Genomic DNA, 16752 nt, shown 5'->3' on the forward strand with positions numbered 1-16752 from the left:
TGTGGCCACCCTGCTGTACGCCCTCCTGAGGCGGAGCCATTGAGCTGGCCAGCCCAGCTGGGACCTGACCTAGGGGTGTGGGGAGGCCCCCAGCAGGGCCCCTTGGGGGTCCTGAGGCCTGGCTGATGTGGCTTCTCCTCCCAGGGAGGCTGGGACCACATATCTGTCCGGGCCAATGCCACCAAGGCCATCCGGAGCGTGTCCCAGGAGCAGGAGGCCCACGGCCCTGTCTGCTGCTGAGGCTGCCGCCCAGTCACCTGGAGGCTGGGATGGTGACAGGCTTGAGGATCAGGCTTGAGCCCTTCTGTGCTGAAGAGTGCCCCGCGAGAAGACATCGTCAGGACGACTCAGGAGGGCACCTGGCGGGTCGTGGCCCCTTCAGAGGCGCAGGCTGAAGTGCCAGGGTGTGAAGCCCACACGTGTCCCCCGTCTGCCAGGAGAGCTGTGGCGCGGGGAGGGGCCCTGGGCCCCCGCCTGTCCCATCTGCTCCTTGCCCTGCGCTGTCCACCTGCCCAGGCCCTGAGCCTGGAGCTCGGAGCTCACCAGGAACTCTGGCCCTGGGAGCAGAGCCAGGGAGGAACCCTTCTGAGCCAGGTGCCCCAGATGGCATCTGGGCCCTGCCCTGCCCCAAGAGAAATGGCTGCAGGGCTCTGGACCCCCTGCCACGGGCTGTGGTCATTCTTCAGAGCAGGGTTTAGAAGCAGATCTAGTTTGGAAAGTGAAACAGAGGTGGTGAGCTGGAGATGAATGCTCAAGTGGAGGGCCTTCCCCAGGTGAGCTGGGCCTGCTGGGTGCATGGAGATGTGCCCAAGTGCGGTCACCTCAAGAACCTTCCATGGTCGGGGAGGCCCCTCATATGGAGGATCTGGGATCCTGTTGCAGGGTGGCCAGGTAGAGGGGAGCAGTGTCCTGGGCCCCCCAACATTGTGGGAGGCAAGACTGCTGTGGGCAGGGTATGGACAGGATCCCCCCAGCTGTCCTGCCCCCAGGACAGGGAGAAGGTGCCTTCCGCCCTGATGTGAGAGCCCTGCTGTGCCAGGCCAGGAGAAGTGCTTAGCCAGTGGCCCTTGCCCTGGGTAGCCTCCGTGCTGCCGGCTGCCCCTGTGTGCCCCTTAGGCGATGTCTCCAGTCACTTCCTACAGCTGGACACTGTGCGTGGGAGGTGACCAGAGCCATGTCCTGTCCACGCGCCTTCTGAGGTGGCTTGAGTAGCCGGGCTCCTGACTGGCTCCCCGTCTGTCTGTCTGTGGTCAGGAGGGGTCGGCTCTGCAGTCATCTGGGATTCCAGTTTGCTGTGGAGGGTTTGTCACCAGAAGCCGACCCTAAGCATGGTCTTCTTGGGGGGGGCTCCTTGGGGGATCCCCTCCCACATGCATTCGAGGACCTGGTGTTCACAGTTCCTGGAGGTGGGGACCTGGTGAGCCTGGGTATGGCGCCCAGGGGAACGATGGAGTGGCCCTGGGCTGACCCTCCGCTTGTCTCCATGTTGGGCCTGAGTGGGCATCGTGGTTTGTTCCCCCCAATGTGACATGTATGTTTCTGCTGTGACTTGCTGTCTGTAGGTGGCTCTCAGCGAGGCACTGGGTGTCACTCTGCCCCCTCTCCAGAGTGACATGGCCTCTTGCTGCTCAGCACCAACGGTTCACCTGCTCAGCATCACTGTCTTGATCCCTGGGATGCTTTATTCAGTAAAAACTCGCACCACTGTCAACGGCATGGGATGTTTTATTAAGACATTTGATTAAGATGCACAGTTGCCCGTGCACTCATGGGCCAGAGCATCGTTCGTCCTGAAGTATTTTATTTTCATTTTACGACACAGCATCCATTTTATTAGTACTTTGAAGGGACCATTAGAAAAAAATAAGAGTAACTTTGGGTCATTTAAGAAGCATTTTTCACCACAATGAGGACAGGGGTGGCGCAGGCCGTTCGTTCCAGTTGAGTTTCCTCGGATGGAAACCGCTCGCAGTTCTGGCGTCTGCACTGCCCTGGTGGGAGGTGACAGGATCTGCCTGGGAGGAGTTGGGGGAGGGTGGGGAGCTGGTGGCCCAGGGGACCTGGGCTCCGATCAGGTGGGTGGCTCCAACCCACTTGTCCAAGGGCTTGAGAAAACAGCCCTGCAGGATGGAAGAGTCTGGCCTGGGATTAGGGCCCAGGGCCTGGGTAGAGGGGGACCCAGCAGCTGGCCTGCTGGCTGCCAACCTGTTCCCTGACCTCTCCCCAACATCTGGCATCCTGAAGTGGGACTTGGGCCTCTGAAGATCCTTGGTGTGGTCCAGGGGCGTACAGATCCCCTGCCACGGGTGAAGAAGGCCTGGCCAGCTGGCCCAAGTCAGTCTCTGGGAAGCAGAGGTGCCATCTGAGGGCAGAAAGCGCTAGGAGGCTGTTGTCCTGTAAGGCGGTGACCCAGATCCAGTCTCAGGCGGGGGCTCCTGGACAGAGCTCTGCTGGCACCGTCCCTCCCCCTGCTTTCATGCTTCCATAGTTAGTGCATCTGGCAGGCACTGGATGGACGGCACCTGCCCTGACCTGGGCTCTGCTGGAACCGAGCCGCTGGTCTGCAGCCCCGAGTCCCCTCAGCTAGAGGAGGCCTCTACCGTCTTGTGAGCTGTTGGGCAGGTCCCCCACAGCAGGGAAGGACTGGGCTCTGTCCCAACCTCAGCTCACATGGGTTGATGCCCTGACCACTGACCTTCCACAGTGAGGGGCAGACAGGAAGACCTGGAGTGTCCACCTAGCCCATGGTGAGGGCCAGCTCGGGTATTAAGGCCAGACCAGGCCTACTGGGACTGGCAGGAGGGACACACAATACCAACAAGCCCAGAGCCACCGTCCAGAGGGCCTGACCAGGAGGGTTAAGATTGAGTGGCTAATGTCTATTCCTTGGGGTGCCACATGCTGCCCTTCACATGGCCAGGGCTGACCCCAAATTCACTGGTGCCTTCAGCGTCTGGTGCTGTGCCCCTCCAGCTTGGGTAGGAGCAAGGCTGCCTCTTGGGAGTGGACTAGCAAGAGTCCATGGCCCAGTGTGGCCCCCACCCACAGCAGCTCAGGAGGGACCTGGCTCCCAGGGGACTCTGGGTCAGCTCCGGGCAGAGGGCCAAGGAAGGGGAGATGCCAGCAGGGGTTGACAGCAAAGTGGCTGAGTCCGGCAGAGCCAGTGGGGCAGGAACGCCCCGACAGACGGAAGCAGGACCAGAGGCAGCGGGGCTGCCAAGCCACCCAGTCCTTGCCATCAGGGAGCAAGCTGTGGGGGAAGGGACGCTCCTGCCATCCCAGGCTCCACCTTACACAAAACCCCAAAGGCCCCGACTCAAAACAGGCCCCGAGAAATCCTCAAGTCCTGTGCCAATTAGATGGTGGCCCCACATCAGTGACAAAGATGAATAGCAAACTGGGGTGGGGACCTGCAGGAGGCCCAGGACAAACTCCCCCTGTGCAGGGGCTTGGGGGCTCCTCTTAGGAACACAACTCTGTCTCCAGCCCAGTTCCACTGCCTCCCCAGGAGTCCCCACCCCAGAAGAAGAAGGAAGCTCCTCCCCGCCAGCTCCCTTTATCAGAGATCATCTGATTAGGGTGTCCAGAGGCTGAAGAGCTGCCATCTTGGCTCTGCCATATTCCCTGGGAGGCCTTGGGCCCAGGGCCTCAGGTTACCCTAAATGAGAAGGCTGAGCCCAGGCCCTGTAGCCCTGCGGTTGAGCTTGGAGGCTCCCTTTCCAGCCTTGGCTTCACCAGTACCAGGGAAACTTGTAAGTAAACATTTTTCTGGAATCTCCCTGTGCCCAGGAGGGAGCAGCCCACTGGTGGAGAGAGCCCATTTGGGAAGGTGAGGGCCTTTCCACACATGCCTAGTCCACCTGGCTCAGAGATAAAATGGAGGACCTGGGATGTGCAGAGGTGCTTTGGGCTCATGCTGCCCAGGGTCATGGCCCAGACCAGACCACTTGCTTGTCTCTGGACAACTGGAAGAAACGGCTCCAGGCAGGTGGCTGAGCTGAGCATTCAGGGAAGATGGATCTGCTGGGGCCACAACCTCGTGAAGTGTCACCAACTGGTCTGGGGCTTGCAGCACGGAGGACCAGGGCTGGGATGGGCTGGCTGGGCCACCGCTGCCGGCCCACCCCCGGACCTGGCTGTTAGGTGCCCTCCCGGAAGCTGTGGATCTGTGTGGAGTACCGCTGCAGGTGGCCCTGGGGCTGGGCCTCGGTGGCTCCAAGCGTGCCCCCGGCCGATTGCTGCTGTTGCTGCTGGTAATGTTGGTAGAGCTTGGGGCCCTGTGCTGGGCCCTGCCCCTCCAGGCCCTGGAGGCGGCCGCTGGACATGGTCAGGATGGTGGTGGTCAGCGACTTGATGTAGTTCTTGGCCAGGGTGAGCGTCTCGATCTTGGAGAGCTTCTTGTCGGCCCGCACGTGCGGGATGACCTCGCGCAGGGCCTGGAAGGCGTTGTTGAGCTTGTGCATGCGCTGCCGCTCCCGCTCATTGCTCTCCAGCCGCCGCTGGACACTGCTCTCCCGGCGGCTGCTGGGACCCTGCCGGCGGCGCCCACCCTCTGCCCGTGCCCCAGCTCCCCGGGGGGTCCTGCTCCGCAGACCCTTGGTCAGCTCCATCCCTGAGCCCGACTGGGGCCTGTCTGCTGTCTGCTCCTCAGGCGTGGCCTCCGTGTCCTGCAGTGGTGTCCGGCGCCGGGGTGGCCGATTCTTGGTCTTCATGGCTGCAGACCGGTCGTCTCAAGAGGTGGTGGCTGGGAGGGGAGGCCCTTAAAACTGAAATCCAGAACACAGGCCATTCTGTGGTCACTCACCATGGCCAGTGGACATTCAGGATGGCCCATCCCATCCGTGTCTTTGCCAATGAAATGGTACCAGTAGCCAGTGGCAGCGCAGCAGTTGGTGCAGGTAAGTGACCCTAGGGTCCTTTCCATTCACGTGCTGAGCCCTGAGCTCACCTGGGGCTGGCTGGGGCTGGACCTCAGTGGCCTCAAGTGTTCTTCCCAGCCCTTTGCTGCTGCTGCTGCTCATCTGTCTGATCTTACCCCAAACCCTCAAACCTTCCTGTATCTTATGTCCTTCTTTCTCTGAGGGGGTGGATGGCTCACATTGACCAGTGGACCTTATTCTGGTCCCATGCCCCTCACTGCCCCTTGAGTGCCTCCTGAGCTTAGGTGACCTTTGGCACTTTGCTTAGACCACCCAGAGATATGTCCCCACCCTGGTTTAGGGTGGCTCCTGCAATGCCTCAAGTTTGCCCCAAGGCAAACGCCACCTTACATGACACTCGGGGACAATATTGGGACCAGAACTACTGTGGACATAAGGCAGCTGTCACAGGTCAGAGGGTGACCATTACTGCCAGGACCCCACAGCAGACCCCAGTCCCACCACGTGGACAGCACCAGCTGCGTGTACAGGAGCCCGGGCTCCCGGTGGCCACCACCTGGGTTTTCCCCCTCTGCGGCCACATGGTCCTGCCTCTGGGTCCCCTCCCCGCAAAGCACCCAGACGCCCCTCCAGCCTCCCGATTACCTGGGGATCCGCGGCCGCACGCGCCGAGGAGGGTGCCCACGGGGGACAAGGACACGTCGCTTTAGCCGCCCCGGGCGGGGCCGCGGACGCATGTAAATGAACTCGCTGGGCGGGGGCGGGGCGGGGCCGCGCGGGGCGCTGGGCACCTGCTGCCGGTGGGCGGCCACGCCTCCGTTACCCGACCGGTAGCCACGCAGTGGCGACGAGCACCCCGACCTGCTCGCAGCCCGCCCCCGCCTACCCACCGCCCCGCTGCTCCGGATCAGCCGGAGTCCAGGCTGGCGGCCACTCCCCCGGTGGGGAGCCCGAGCCCTTGGGGGCCCGCGGAAGCCCCAGGGCCGCACCTGGCCTCCGGTTTAAGGCTCAGAACACGGAGCCAGTCCAGCCAGTCGCGAGCCAGCCGTCCTAGGATAATGGAGAATCTTATTAATCTTTAGAATTTTGACACAGGGTTCCCCTAAATTGCTGGGGCTGGCCTGGAACTGGCAATCCTCCTGCCTCTAGTAGAGAATCTTTAAAGGACAGCAGCCACAATCCTTGAGCAAGGGCTAGGGTTCCCTGGCTCCCAGGGCACCCCAAGTTTTGCTGTAAACCCTGCATCCCCCAAGAGCTTGGGGATGCCTGGGTTTCCTTTCCCACGCCGCCCCCCAAACGCCCAGGCTTGGGGTGGTGCTATCGGTAGTTCCTGGTGGCCTGTCCTGGTTGGTGGGAAGGGGCTGGCAATTTCTGGATTTGGGGCAGACAGCTTGTGCTCAAAACCGACTCTGCCACTCATGGGCTGTGCATCACCATCCCTGGCGGCAGCCTGGCCACCTGCTACAAGGGATGAAAAGATGCTAAAAGCAGCACCTTGCTCAGGAGCTGAGAGGCCAAGCCCCAATCCAGGGAGGACTGTGTGTGTGGACTGTCATGTGGCTGGCAGCCTCAACTCCACTGGGCCGTGCTGCCATGTCTTGGGCACCTCTGAATGGGGACTCATGTCTGTTTCATCTACACACTAAGGGTCTCACCTGGGACGTGAGGTGACTAAAGTCAGCCCTATGGGCCATAGTTATGGCAGGAGGCTGTCACATACCTCTTAGACACTTGCACCTGGGGTAAGGGACCAGAGGGATGCCCCTCTCCATGCAGAAAGGCTGGTTTTGTGTGGAGATGAGCCTTGTGGCTAGGGGCTCTTTAAGGCTGGGCCAAGTGAGGACCTCAAGGACAGACGCTCCAAGGCAGCTCAGCACCAGGGCACCCTCCCCCGCCCTACTCTTGCATGATGGAAAAATCACAGAATAAACGAAGCAACAGAGTTTATAAATATATAACTATATTTATTTTGAATATTAAATAGTTTTTAAATTACAAGCAATTTATTGAATCACACTATGCATCAATATACAGTAAAAATCTTACAATTTAAAAATGTACACAATTTAAACTGAAAGTTCATTAACTGTTATATTGCCGTGAACCTCTTCTGACTGTTCAGTACAAAGGCCTGGTAGGTATGATCGCCCCAGGCCTCTATCTGTAGACGAGTCCCATCATCCAGACCCAGCTAAGCCATTCAAGCTGACCTGGACCGGTGTCGGTAACGCAATACTGTCAACACATCTTCAAGAACTTATTTATATGCTAGAGAGTTTTCTTTTTTAACAGCCAAGACTGGCGCCAACCGCACTGCTACTTAGGAATATTGTTTCTGAGATTTCTGTCTGAAGTAACTGTATGCCCATTCTTTTTTTAAGGCTACTCCTCATGAGATCTGAAGCCCCCCATAACTGAAACCCAACATTTGGAGTATGACACTTGCATTGCATCTGAATTTTTAGGTGACCGACTGAGTAGAGAACTCTGCCAGGCCCCCCCGGGACAGACATGCAAAGATCATTAACTCTACAAATACCCTATGGGAAGGAAATATGAGTGAAAGGAAGAGGTTTTTGAAAGGCAAGACATACAAAGATTTTTTTCTTAGATAAAACCATCTCTATAGAAACAGGCCTGAACATTTAAAAATAGAATGGATGATTTGTTTTTAATTCAGCTTTCTTCTTTCGCCCTTAAGATGAATGGCTTCTGACCCAGACACAGGATCTGAGTCTCAGAAGGATCTGGGAGGACTTTCTCTACAGTTCTTTTTCTGCTTATGACAGGGCCGTTTGATAACACAAATCAGCATCTAGCTAGAAGGGGAATGACGGTTAGATTATTCGTATTACATGATTTAAACATACACACTCCACCAAAGTAAGATCTAAATCAAGTCGTATGGTAGCCATCCTGTACGGCTACCCAAAGGAGGCCAGGAAATGCCTCAGGTATTAGAAACCTCCCCACTTGGTCTAGAGAATGCCGATGATTTACTTCATTGCATAACTTTTTAGAACAAGTACCATTCATAAAACCCACTACTGGTAACCAACTTATTAGTTAAAAAATAAAAAGAAATAAAGAAACCCAACAACAACCCCCCCCAACAACCCTGAATTGAACAACAAAGTGCATGCTTGACACTTCAAAATGGGTTGAAGTTTTAATCTATTGAATTAAATTTCTTTGTATTGCTTGAGATTTCAAAAAATCATGTTGACTCACATGTGTATCAGAAATACAGTCTTCCCTTCCATGCAACACCACAGTAAGATCCAACCCACCCCATTCCCAACTCAAGGTATAAAATGCTTTTGGCAATTAATTATGAGAGTGATACAGACCTAAAATTAAAAAATGTGGGAACTATGTTGTTAAAAAATCTTGACATAGTGAAAAAAAGTACAGCCCCCAAATAGCAGTAAATGTATCCTGGGCTAACTACGTAAGAAGGCTATATATTCTATGGATCTGCTTGATTTTTAGTCACTTAAGTCTGAACTCCTTAAGCCTATAATTTGAAAAAATGAACATAATCACATCTCATTTATCTCTCAACCAAGACTGGTAAATAGAGGTAAAAAAAATCAGAAAACTCAGGAAGTTGCCACAGCAAGAAATTCAGTTCTGACATTTTGGCAAAATCACCTTCCAAAGCCCTGCTTCCATGTCCAGACCCAGCGCTAGAACCCGGCCGGAGTGCACTATGGTCACACCACGGTGGGGGTGGGGGGACTCCATTCTGAATTTTCTTGCTTTGGAAAGTTTTATTGCTTAGTAGAAAAAAATTTGCAGAGTGAATCGGAATTCATAATAAAGGTCACAATTTACCACCTACATACACTCCAGCCAAGGTCCATATTTGCATTCTGCACAGGGACTGGAGCCAGCTGACGTCACAGCTCCAGCCGCAGTCTAGAGACTCATTCCAGTGTCTTGCTGGAGTCTGGAAATCAGATCAGCACCCGAAAATATTTGGGGCGAAGGACCAGTGTGAGGGGACCCACCCCAGTAGGATCAGTGCTAGCTCAGCACAGCGCGGCTATGCCACACTAGCCATCGGAGACTTCCTGGTGCCAACACAGAGCTCAAGGATGGTAGGATGAGGGCAGCTTCGGGTCAGGGACTCCTGATTCCTGCCAGCCTGTGATGAAGCCGCACTGCAAATGCTCAGTCCCTTTCAAAACAAGAGGAGAACAAGAAGGAAAAGGCTGTGCAGAGGAGCCCCTGGGCCACGCAAGTTGTGACAGTCACACAGGATAACCCTGAGGGCACATCGGCTGCTGGGCTCTGCTGAGGCCCCCTGTTTTCTTCCTGGCAGCCGCAAGGTGCAGTCTATCTCCTGGGTTACAAAGACACCAGCCATGACTTGGAGTGGCTCTGAGGGGGAAATCAGCTTTGGAGACTTCCTTTTTTTCCAGTGCTAGGAATGGAAGCAAGGTCTCAGGCACGCAAGGCAAGTGCTCTACCACTGAGTTACGCCCTCTCCCTGGAAATTTTTTAAGAGCTTGATTCAACCACACCCAAAGTAGACAGACAAAATTATCCATACCGTGCCCAGCATCCAGAGCCCTCTACTGGGACGCGTGGGGATGCCAGTGCCTCGGAGGAGGGACAGGTAGAACCCCTGCAGCCTGGCCCCCCTGGGGGAGGGGAAGGGGGCGGAGGCCACACTCTGCCTGCAACTTGCCTGACCTGCTATGGCAGAAACTGGCCTCAGAGAACAGTGACCTGCAGCCAAGTTCCGGGGTGCACCTCCTGTCAATTTTTACCAAAAGGGTTGAAAAAGTGGGCGCAGAGTGGGAGCATCCCACAGAGAGGCTGCAAGGCCTTTGAGCTGCTCAGAGAGGCCTCGTGTGCTACAGGGGAAGCAGCTAATAGAGAACAGACAAAATGTGTTCGATTCTATCAACAAAACAGAGCAGTATTTTTGGACTCATCAAAAATATTTCCTATAAGAACATAAAACACTAACATTCAGAATCAATATCATTTATGAAAGAGTACCATATGTACAGTTCCAACAATTCTGAAGACGGCATAACACTCAAAATATTTAAGCTTTACAAGTACCATGCAGAGCAAATAAACTATTTAAAAAAAATCAAACTAGTGAATAGCACCAGCTTGACCTGCCGTATTTTCCTTGAATAATTTATGATTCTGTACAATATTGGGACTCTTGGAACACTTATCCACAGTGCAATTACAGAGAGCAATTAGTGATTTCTTTAAGAACAATAAATATGGCTCACTTGTGACCATTCCCCTGGTGCACCCTCCACAGCACCTGTACCCAGACCAGGAGGCACAGGTGTGGACGTGGAAGAGGAGGCAGAAAACAGACACACACCCCAGTGCACATGGTTCCCCCACACACGTGGAGGCAGTGTGCCACCTTGCCAGGATGACCAGCCACGAGCACTTCAAGTGTGAGGGGCCGCGGGTGTGCAGCTGCAGAGGGCCCAGCTGCCCGGCCCGGTGGCGGTCCAGCAATCTTTCACCTTTGGAGTCCCTCTCCCAGGCTCACGGTGGCCAGCGGTGGGCAGGACTGCTCGGCTGACTCGGGATGCTGCTTGGTGGAGTTCTCTGCAGCAGCTAATCCTTTTCTCCATCTTCACTGCTGCCTATTTGGGAGACGAAACAACATGACACGATGGATTTTAAGAACTGTCCCCAAAAGTAACAGTACAGAGCATCTCTGACCAGCCTGGCAGGAAAAGGAACTGTGGCTCGTATCTGCTGTCACACCTGCCCGAGCTGCCCCGTGTGTCCTCGGAGCAGCATTCGCCAACTCCGCACACACAGCTGCTCGGCTCCCAGGGTGGCTCCGCGTCCACGCTCAGGGCACAGAAGAAACCAGCCCCGACCTGCACGTCTGCCCCTGGGAGACTGCTGGGCACGGGCATTATCTAATCGGCACAAGCGAAACAGTGCAAACACAGATACCAGCTCTTTATATTTCACATTTATTATTTGAGCTGTAAACTTTAAATAAAAAAAAAATGTACCTATTAACATTTATCTTTTAATCTAGGTACAGGGAAAAAGAAGCCAAATGTTCAGATATTGCCCCTTCAAATGTGCCCCTGCCATGAATTCCCACCTGGTTCTCTATCACAGAGACCAAAACTTAATGGCAAAATCAACAACCCCAGGGAAGAGCCAGAGTACACCAGGCTCAATTTCAAAACCACAGGTCAAGTGTTCTCAGCTTGCACCTTCTGAAAGGCTGGATCTGTGGGAAAAACAGGGACCAGCAGCAAAAGGAGAAAAGGGGAAGAAAAGGGGGCGGAGCACTGCCTGGGGAACTCCTCAAGTCCTCCAGGTGGCCTTGGGGTGGTTCCCACCTCTGGCTGGGGTCACCAGCCCAGCAGCGGCAAGCAGCCATGAGCCTGCAGAGTAACCTGAGGACACAGTTGAGATAGCGGAGTTTGGAGACCCGCCCCACCCCCACCACGGCCCCAGGACACACAGGCTGCCTCTCACCTCCCTGCTCAATGTCCGAGTCTGTGAGGTGCGTGAGAGAGAAGCTGGCGATGTTGGCAGGAGAGATGGAGAACCTGGAACAGGGGGACACGTGCGGCCAGCTCTGCTCTGTGCTCCGGGCCGGTGGCGGGGGAGAGAAGTACTTGGACGTTTGAAGGGAAGGCTTGGAACCAAGGAGGTTGCTTGTCGTCTTGGACATGAAAGGATCGGCAGAGAAGTCATCATCCCATTCAAAGCCTCCACCTGGAAATAAGTCAACCCCAGATTATCACTTTGTGATAAGGAAGAGAGGGAGCACTCAAAGTACAGGCTCGCTTGGCACGTCCCCAGACACTGCCCAGCCGATCCCCCGTGTCTCGAGGCTGGGGAGATCACTTAAAGCAACAAATGACGTTCTGCAAACACACTGACATTATTTGAAGCTCTATTTTTCTGTTTTTCAAAGTCAGATAGAGAAGCTAAATACCTTCTTCATCCGTGGAGCTTTCAGAATTTATGCACCTGCTCAGGTAGGGGGAGTCAGAAGACGGTGCTGGGCTGTTTGGCCCGGGGCCATGAGCTTCTCCTCCACAGTGTCCCAGCTCTTTGGTTGGGGTCTCCTGAAAAGCCGAAGAGAAATTCCTGTGAGCCCGCCCTCAGGAGCAAGCCAGCAGCAGGGCTGTACCCAGCTGGCGGGCGCATCAGGATTGACTCTGAAGTGTGCATCTTAAAGCAAGGGTGGTTCAGTCCTGGGTGGGAGGAGACAAACCCAACACTGCCCCTCCCTGTGAATGCAGCTCTGACACCTGGGCAGGATGTGTGAAGTCGCTCCACAGCCACTGAGAAGTGACACACAAGAAGATGGGGAAGAAACCCAGAATTCAAGTGCCACCAAACCAGCAATGCACTTGCCCTGTTTGCCTCCACCATCTCCTCACCTGGGTTCAGCTCTGCCCACCACGCAGTGGGCTCGAGCAGAGGCTTGGTTCTGCTTTCAGCAGAGGAAGGGGGTTTCTGATCCAGACAGAGGCTCCGCAGGGAGCTGCAGGGAGCTTGCTTTCTTTTTCCCTGGTTTGTCACCCCAGCCCCAGTCAATCCTGGGATGAAAGTGCTATGATTCTGAGGGGAGAGAGGCTTCTTCTGCGTGGACCATCGGCAACCCCCAAAGGGCAAGTGGGCGGGACCCCTGCTGACAGCTTGCTGTCCTCCTGTTCAGCAAGCATGAAGCACGGAGGAGGACCAAATGGAGGAGGCTCTAGGAGTGGACAGCACAGGGCTATCACAGAGGAAGGAACTCAGAAAAGCAACCCTAGAAACTGGGTGAGGAGCTCCCAGGCCTACCCTTGGGCTGACTCTAAATAATCAACAAAGCTCTGAAAACTGAACTATGGGGAAGGCGGAAACCAAGTCCCGGCCTGGCTACGGACAGCATCCACAGGTACAGGTTCAAGCAGCACAGCGAAGCCTTTGAAAGGGGAACTAACACTGAAACCACAACCACAGAAGGCGGCTGGAACGTGTGGCCTGGTCCCAGCTGGGTGAAAGCCTGCTCAGACAAAAACACCACCGTCTCCCATAGGTTCGAACACAGACTGCACAACAGGTCCTGAGGGATAGAATCCAAAATCACAGCATCCAAAGAACCAGGAAAAACTCAATTCACAAGGGAAATGATAACTGACAGATATGAATGCCAAGAGGACACAGGTGTCAAAATTACCTGAAAGACTTCAAAGTGCTGAAGCTTGGGGTGTAACTCAGTGGTAGAGAATGTGGGAGGCCCTAGGTTAGATCCTCAGCACCACAAAATATAAAAATAATAAAAGGGAGGGCAAATACTTTAATGAATGGGAATACAGAAAGTTTTAGCAAAAGAATAGATAATAATAATAAAATGAAAATATGAGAGTAGAGAGTTGCAAATGGAATTTAAAAACTCACTAGATGATAGTGAAAGAAACAGTGAACTTGAAGATACAGCAACAGAAATAATCTATCCAACCAAAAGCAAAGGGTGGGGGGACCTGGAAACAAAAGCAGAGGATGGTACTAAAGCCTAACACTGGGGTCCCAGGAGGAGAGGAGAGGAGACAACAGTGTGGTACAGAAAAAGTACTGAAGGGACCGGGCGCAGTGACCACACCTGCAATCCCAGCAACTAGGGAGGCTGAAGCAGCAGGACGGCAAGCTCAAGGCCAGCTTGGGCAATGTGGCCAGACCCTTTGTCAAAGTAAGAAATAAAAAGGACTGGTGGCATAGCTCAGTGGCAGAGTGTCCCTGGGCTCAATCCCCAATACTGGGAGAAAAAGAAGTACTGGAAGGATAATGGCTGAAGACATTTAAAATTTGGTGAAAGACACAGAACTACAGATTCAAGAAGCTAAGCAAACCTGAAATGGGATAAGCACAAAGAAATCCATGCCAGAGGCATCACAAACTGCTAAAAGCTAAAGACAAAATATCCTGAAAGCAGCCAGAGAGAAAAGGCACATTATTTATAGGGGGGCAAAGCAAATGTCTCCTGAGCAATTAGGAAGGCCAGAGGAAGTGATGCTTTCGCGTGTGTGTGTGGAGGGGGGGGTTGCCTAGGACATACTAGGCAAACATTGTACATTGAGCTACATCCCAGCTGGAAGTGATAAAATTTTTTTCCAAATAATCTTATTTTATTTATTTTTATGTAGTGCCGAGGATCAAACCCAGTGCCTCACATGTGATAGGCAAGTACTCTACCTCTGAGCTCTGAGCTACAATTCCAGCCTGACAAATTTTTTTGCATGTGGAAAGAAAAGGAAGTGTCAACATGGAACTCTATATTCAGAGAAAATATCCTTCGCACCTGAGTGGTAGAAGGAAGGTGGTGGAGAGGGAGAGAGAAGCAAAGAGAGAAAAGGCAAACACGGGCTGGAGATGTGGCTCAAGCGGTAGCGCGCTCGCCTGGCATGCGTGCGGCCCGGGTTCGATCCTCAGCACCACATACAAACAAAGATGTTGTGTCCCCCCGAAAACTAAATAAAATAAAATAAAATAAATATTTAAAAAAAAAAAAAGAAAAGGCAAACACACTTCTCCAATTGGAAGGGAAATGACATTAAATGGAAACCCAGAACCATCAGTAATGAATAAAAAACAACAGAAGTAGTAACTATCTGGGTAAATATACAACTATTTGTCTCCTCCAGAATTTTCCGAATATGTCTGATGATTAACATAAAACACAGGACACTCTGGGATGGGGTGTCAGTGATGTGTATGTGGGGGGGGGCACTGGGCAGTAGCTAGAGTCTAGCATTCCACAAGGAAGTGGTGAAACGCTGGTTCTCAGCAGACTGAAAAGGTAAGTATGTACACTGGAACCCTCCAGCCACCAAATTACCACACACACACACAGTAAAAGACACAATAAATAAAAATTAATATTAACCATGTTCTATTACTAAAAGAAGAAAGAGAGACAATCAGAAGAACAGAACAAAACGGGGCACCTAAATACAAGCTTATTAATAATTTTATTAAGCTCGATGTGGTGGCTCATACCTGTAATCCCAGGGCTCAGGAGGCTGAGACAGGAAGATCACAAGTTTGAGACCAATCTCAGCAACTTAGCAAGGCCCTATGCAGCTTAGTGATACCAGTGCAACTGGTACCAAAATCCAAAAAAACAAAACAAAACAAAACAAAAACCCCTAAATTAAATACACCACTGAAAACAGATTTTCAAAATAGGTTTTATTTTCTTTTGTGGTACTGGGGATTGGACCTAGGGGTGCTCTGCCACTGATCTATATTCCCAGACCCTTCCATTCCACCTCTGCCTTTTTTGACAGGGCCTTGCTAAGTTGCCCTGGCCGGCCTTGAACTTGGGATCCTCCTGCCTCAGCCTTAAGTTGCTGGGATGAAAGGCGTGTGCCACTGCACCCAGACAAAACATGTTCTAAAAATATGCCCCTGGCCCCACCTTTCCCATGGGGATGGAAGGAGTGAAGGTTGATCAATGGGCACTGAGAGAAGAGTAAGAAGTCCTGGTATGCCATCCTACAGCAGGGTGACCACAGATGATGAAAATGAACCATATATTTCTTAAAGCTACAAGAAAAGATTTTAATGATTTTGCCATAAAGAAATGATAAACATTTGAGGAGGCAGAAATGTTTACCCTGGTTTAAACATTACACAGTATGTACACGTACTGAAACATCACATGCCACCCCCAAAATACATACAATTGTTTTTATGTTTATCTGTACGAAAGACAGATTTTTGAAATAGGTTTTATTTTTTAAAACCTATTTTAAACCAGTTAAAAAAATAAAAAAATTATCAAGAATCAATAAATAGGATGGATTCAAACTAAAGAGCTTCTTCTCAGCAAAGGAAACAATCACTGAGGTGAAGAGAGCCTACAGTAAGGGAGCAAATTTTTAGCACATGCACATCAGAGAAAGCACTAATCTCCAAGATATATAAAGAACTCAAAAACCTTAATACCAAAAAACCCCAAACAACCCAATCAATTAATGGGCTAAGGAACTGAATAGACACTTCTCAGAATAAGATATACATTCAATCAACAAGTATATGAAAAAATGTTCAACATCTGTAATTAGAGAAATGCAAATGAAAACTACTCTAAGATTTCATCTCACCCCAGTCAGAATGGCAACTATCAAGAATACAAGCAATACTAACTGTTGGAGAGGATGTGGGGAAAAAGGCACACTCATACATTGTTGGTGGGACTGCATATTGGTGCGACCACCTTGGAAAGCAGTATGGAGATTCTTCTAGAAAACTTGGAATGGAACCACCAGTTGACCCAGCTATCCTACTCCTCAGTCCATACCAAAAGGACTTAAAATCAGCACACTACCCAAAGGACTTAAAATCAGCCAGGCCAATGTTTATAGCAGCTGAATTCACAATAGCTAAACTGTGGAATCAACCTAGATACCCATAAACAGATGAATGGATAAAGAAACTGTGGTATATATACACAACTGTGGTATATACAGCATTAAAAGAGAATAAAATTATGGCATTTAAAGGTAAATGGATGGAGTGGAGAATATTATGCTAAATGAAGTAAGCCAATCCCAAAAAACTAAAGGACGAGTATTTTCTGATTAGTGGATGCTGATCTATGATTGGGGGGTGGGGCATGGGAAGAATGGAGGAACTCCGGATTGGGCAAAGGGGAGGATGGGGAAGGGTTATGGGCATAGTAAAGATGGTGGAATGAGATGGACATCATAACCCTAGGTACATGTATGATTGCACAAATGGTTCGTTTCTACACCATGTACAACCAAGAGAATTGAAATGTTACACTCCATTTGTATATGAATACTTGCAATGCATTCTCCTGTCACGTAAAACTAAGTAGAACAAATAAAAAAAA

The 16752-nt window shown here is 51.9% G+C and overlaps 3 protein-coding genes across 6 annotated transcripts in view; 1 reads left to right on the forward strand and 2 right to left on the reverse strand.

Annotated features, from left to right (window-relative positions):
* The window catches only part of Tecpr1 (tectonin beta-propeller repeat containing 1), a 29374-nt gene extending 27663 nt beyond the window's left edge, over positions 1–1711 (forward strand). For 2 of the 3 annotated variants that reach the window (XM_046453671.2, XM_046453672.2), the window contains one exon: positions 145–390. In XM_046453671.2, coding sequence (XP_046309627.1) covers positions 145–240 — 96 coding nt within the window. In that variant the 3' untranslated portion in view covers positions 241–390. Of the gene's footprint in view, positions 1–144 lie in introns of all 3 variants that reach the window. The other variant, XM_046453674.2, reaches the window with a different exon arrangement.
* Bhlha15 (basic helix-loop-helix family member a15) lies at positions 1708–5649 on the reverse strand. The gene is made up of 2 exons (XM_046453675.2): positions 5526–5649; positions 1708–4766 (listed from the first exon to the last, which is right to left on the reverse strand). The coding sequence occupies exon 2, from the start codon at positions 4710–4712 to the stop codon at positions 4140–4142; it is 573 nt and encodes a 190-aa protein (XP_046309631.1). The 5' UTR covers positions 4713–4766; positions 5526–5649; the 3' UTR covers positions 1708–4139.
* Positions 5650–6823: 1174 nt separating this feature from the next.
* Lmtk2 (lemur tyrosine kinase 2) overlaps positions 6824–16752 on the reverse strand; it is a 90007-nt gene continuing 80078 nt past the window's right edge. For both annotated transcript variants that reach the window (XM_046453684.2, XM_046453683.2), the window contains exons 12-14: positions 11842–11974; positions 11376–11618; positions 6824–10513 (exon numbers count right to left, since the gene is read on the reverse strand). In XM_046453684.2, coding sequence (XP_046309640.1) covers positions 10485–10513; positions 11376–11618; positions 11842–11974 — 405 coding nt within the window. In that variant the 3' untranslated portion in view covers positions 6824–10484. The remainder of the gene's footprint in view (positions 10514–11375; positions 11619–11841; positions 11975–16752) is intronic.

This window comes from Marmota monax, unplaced genomic scaffold (genome assembly GCF_021218885.2).
Source record: "Marmota monax isolate L192 unplaced genomic scaffold, Marmota_monax_Labrador192_F-V1.1 WCK01_AAM20220418_F8-fsc00148, whole genome shotgun sequence".
Taxonomy (NCBI): Eukaryota; Metazoa; Chordata; class Mammalia; order Rodentia; family Sciuridae; genus Marmota; species Marmota monax.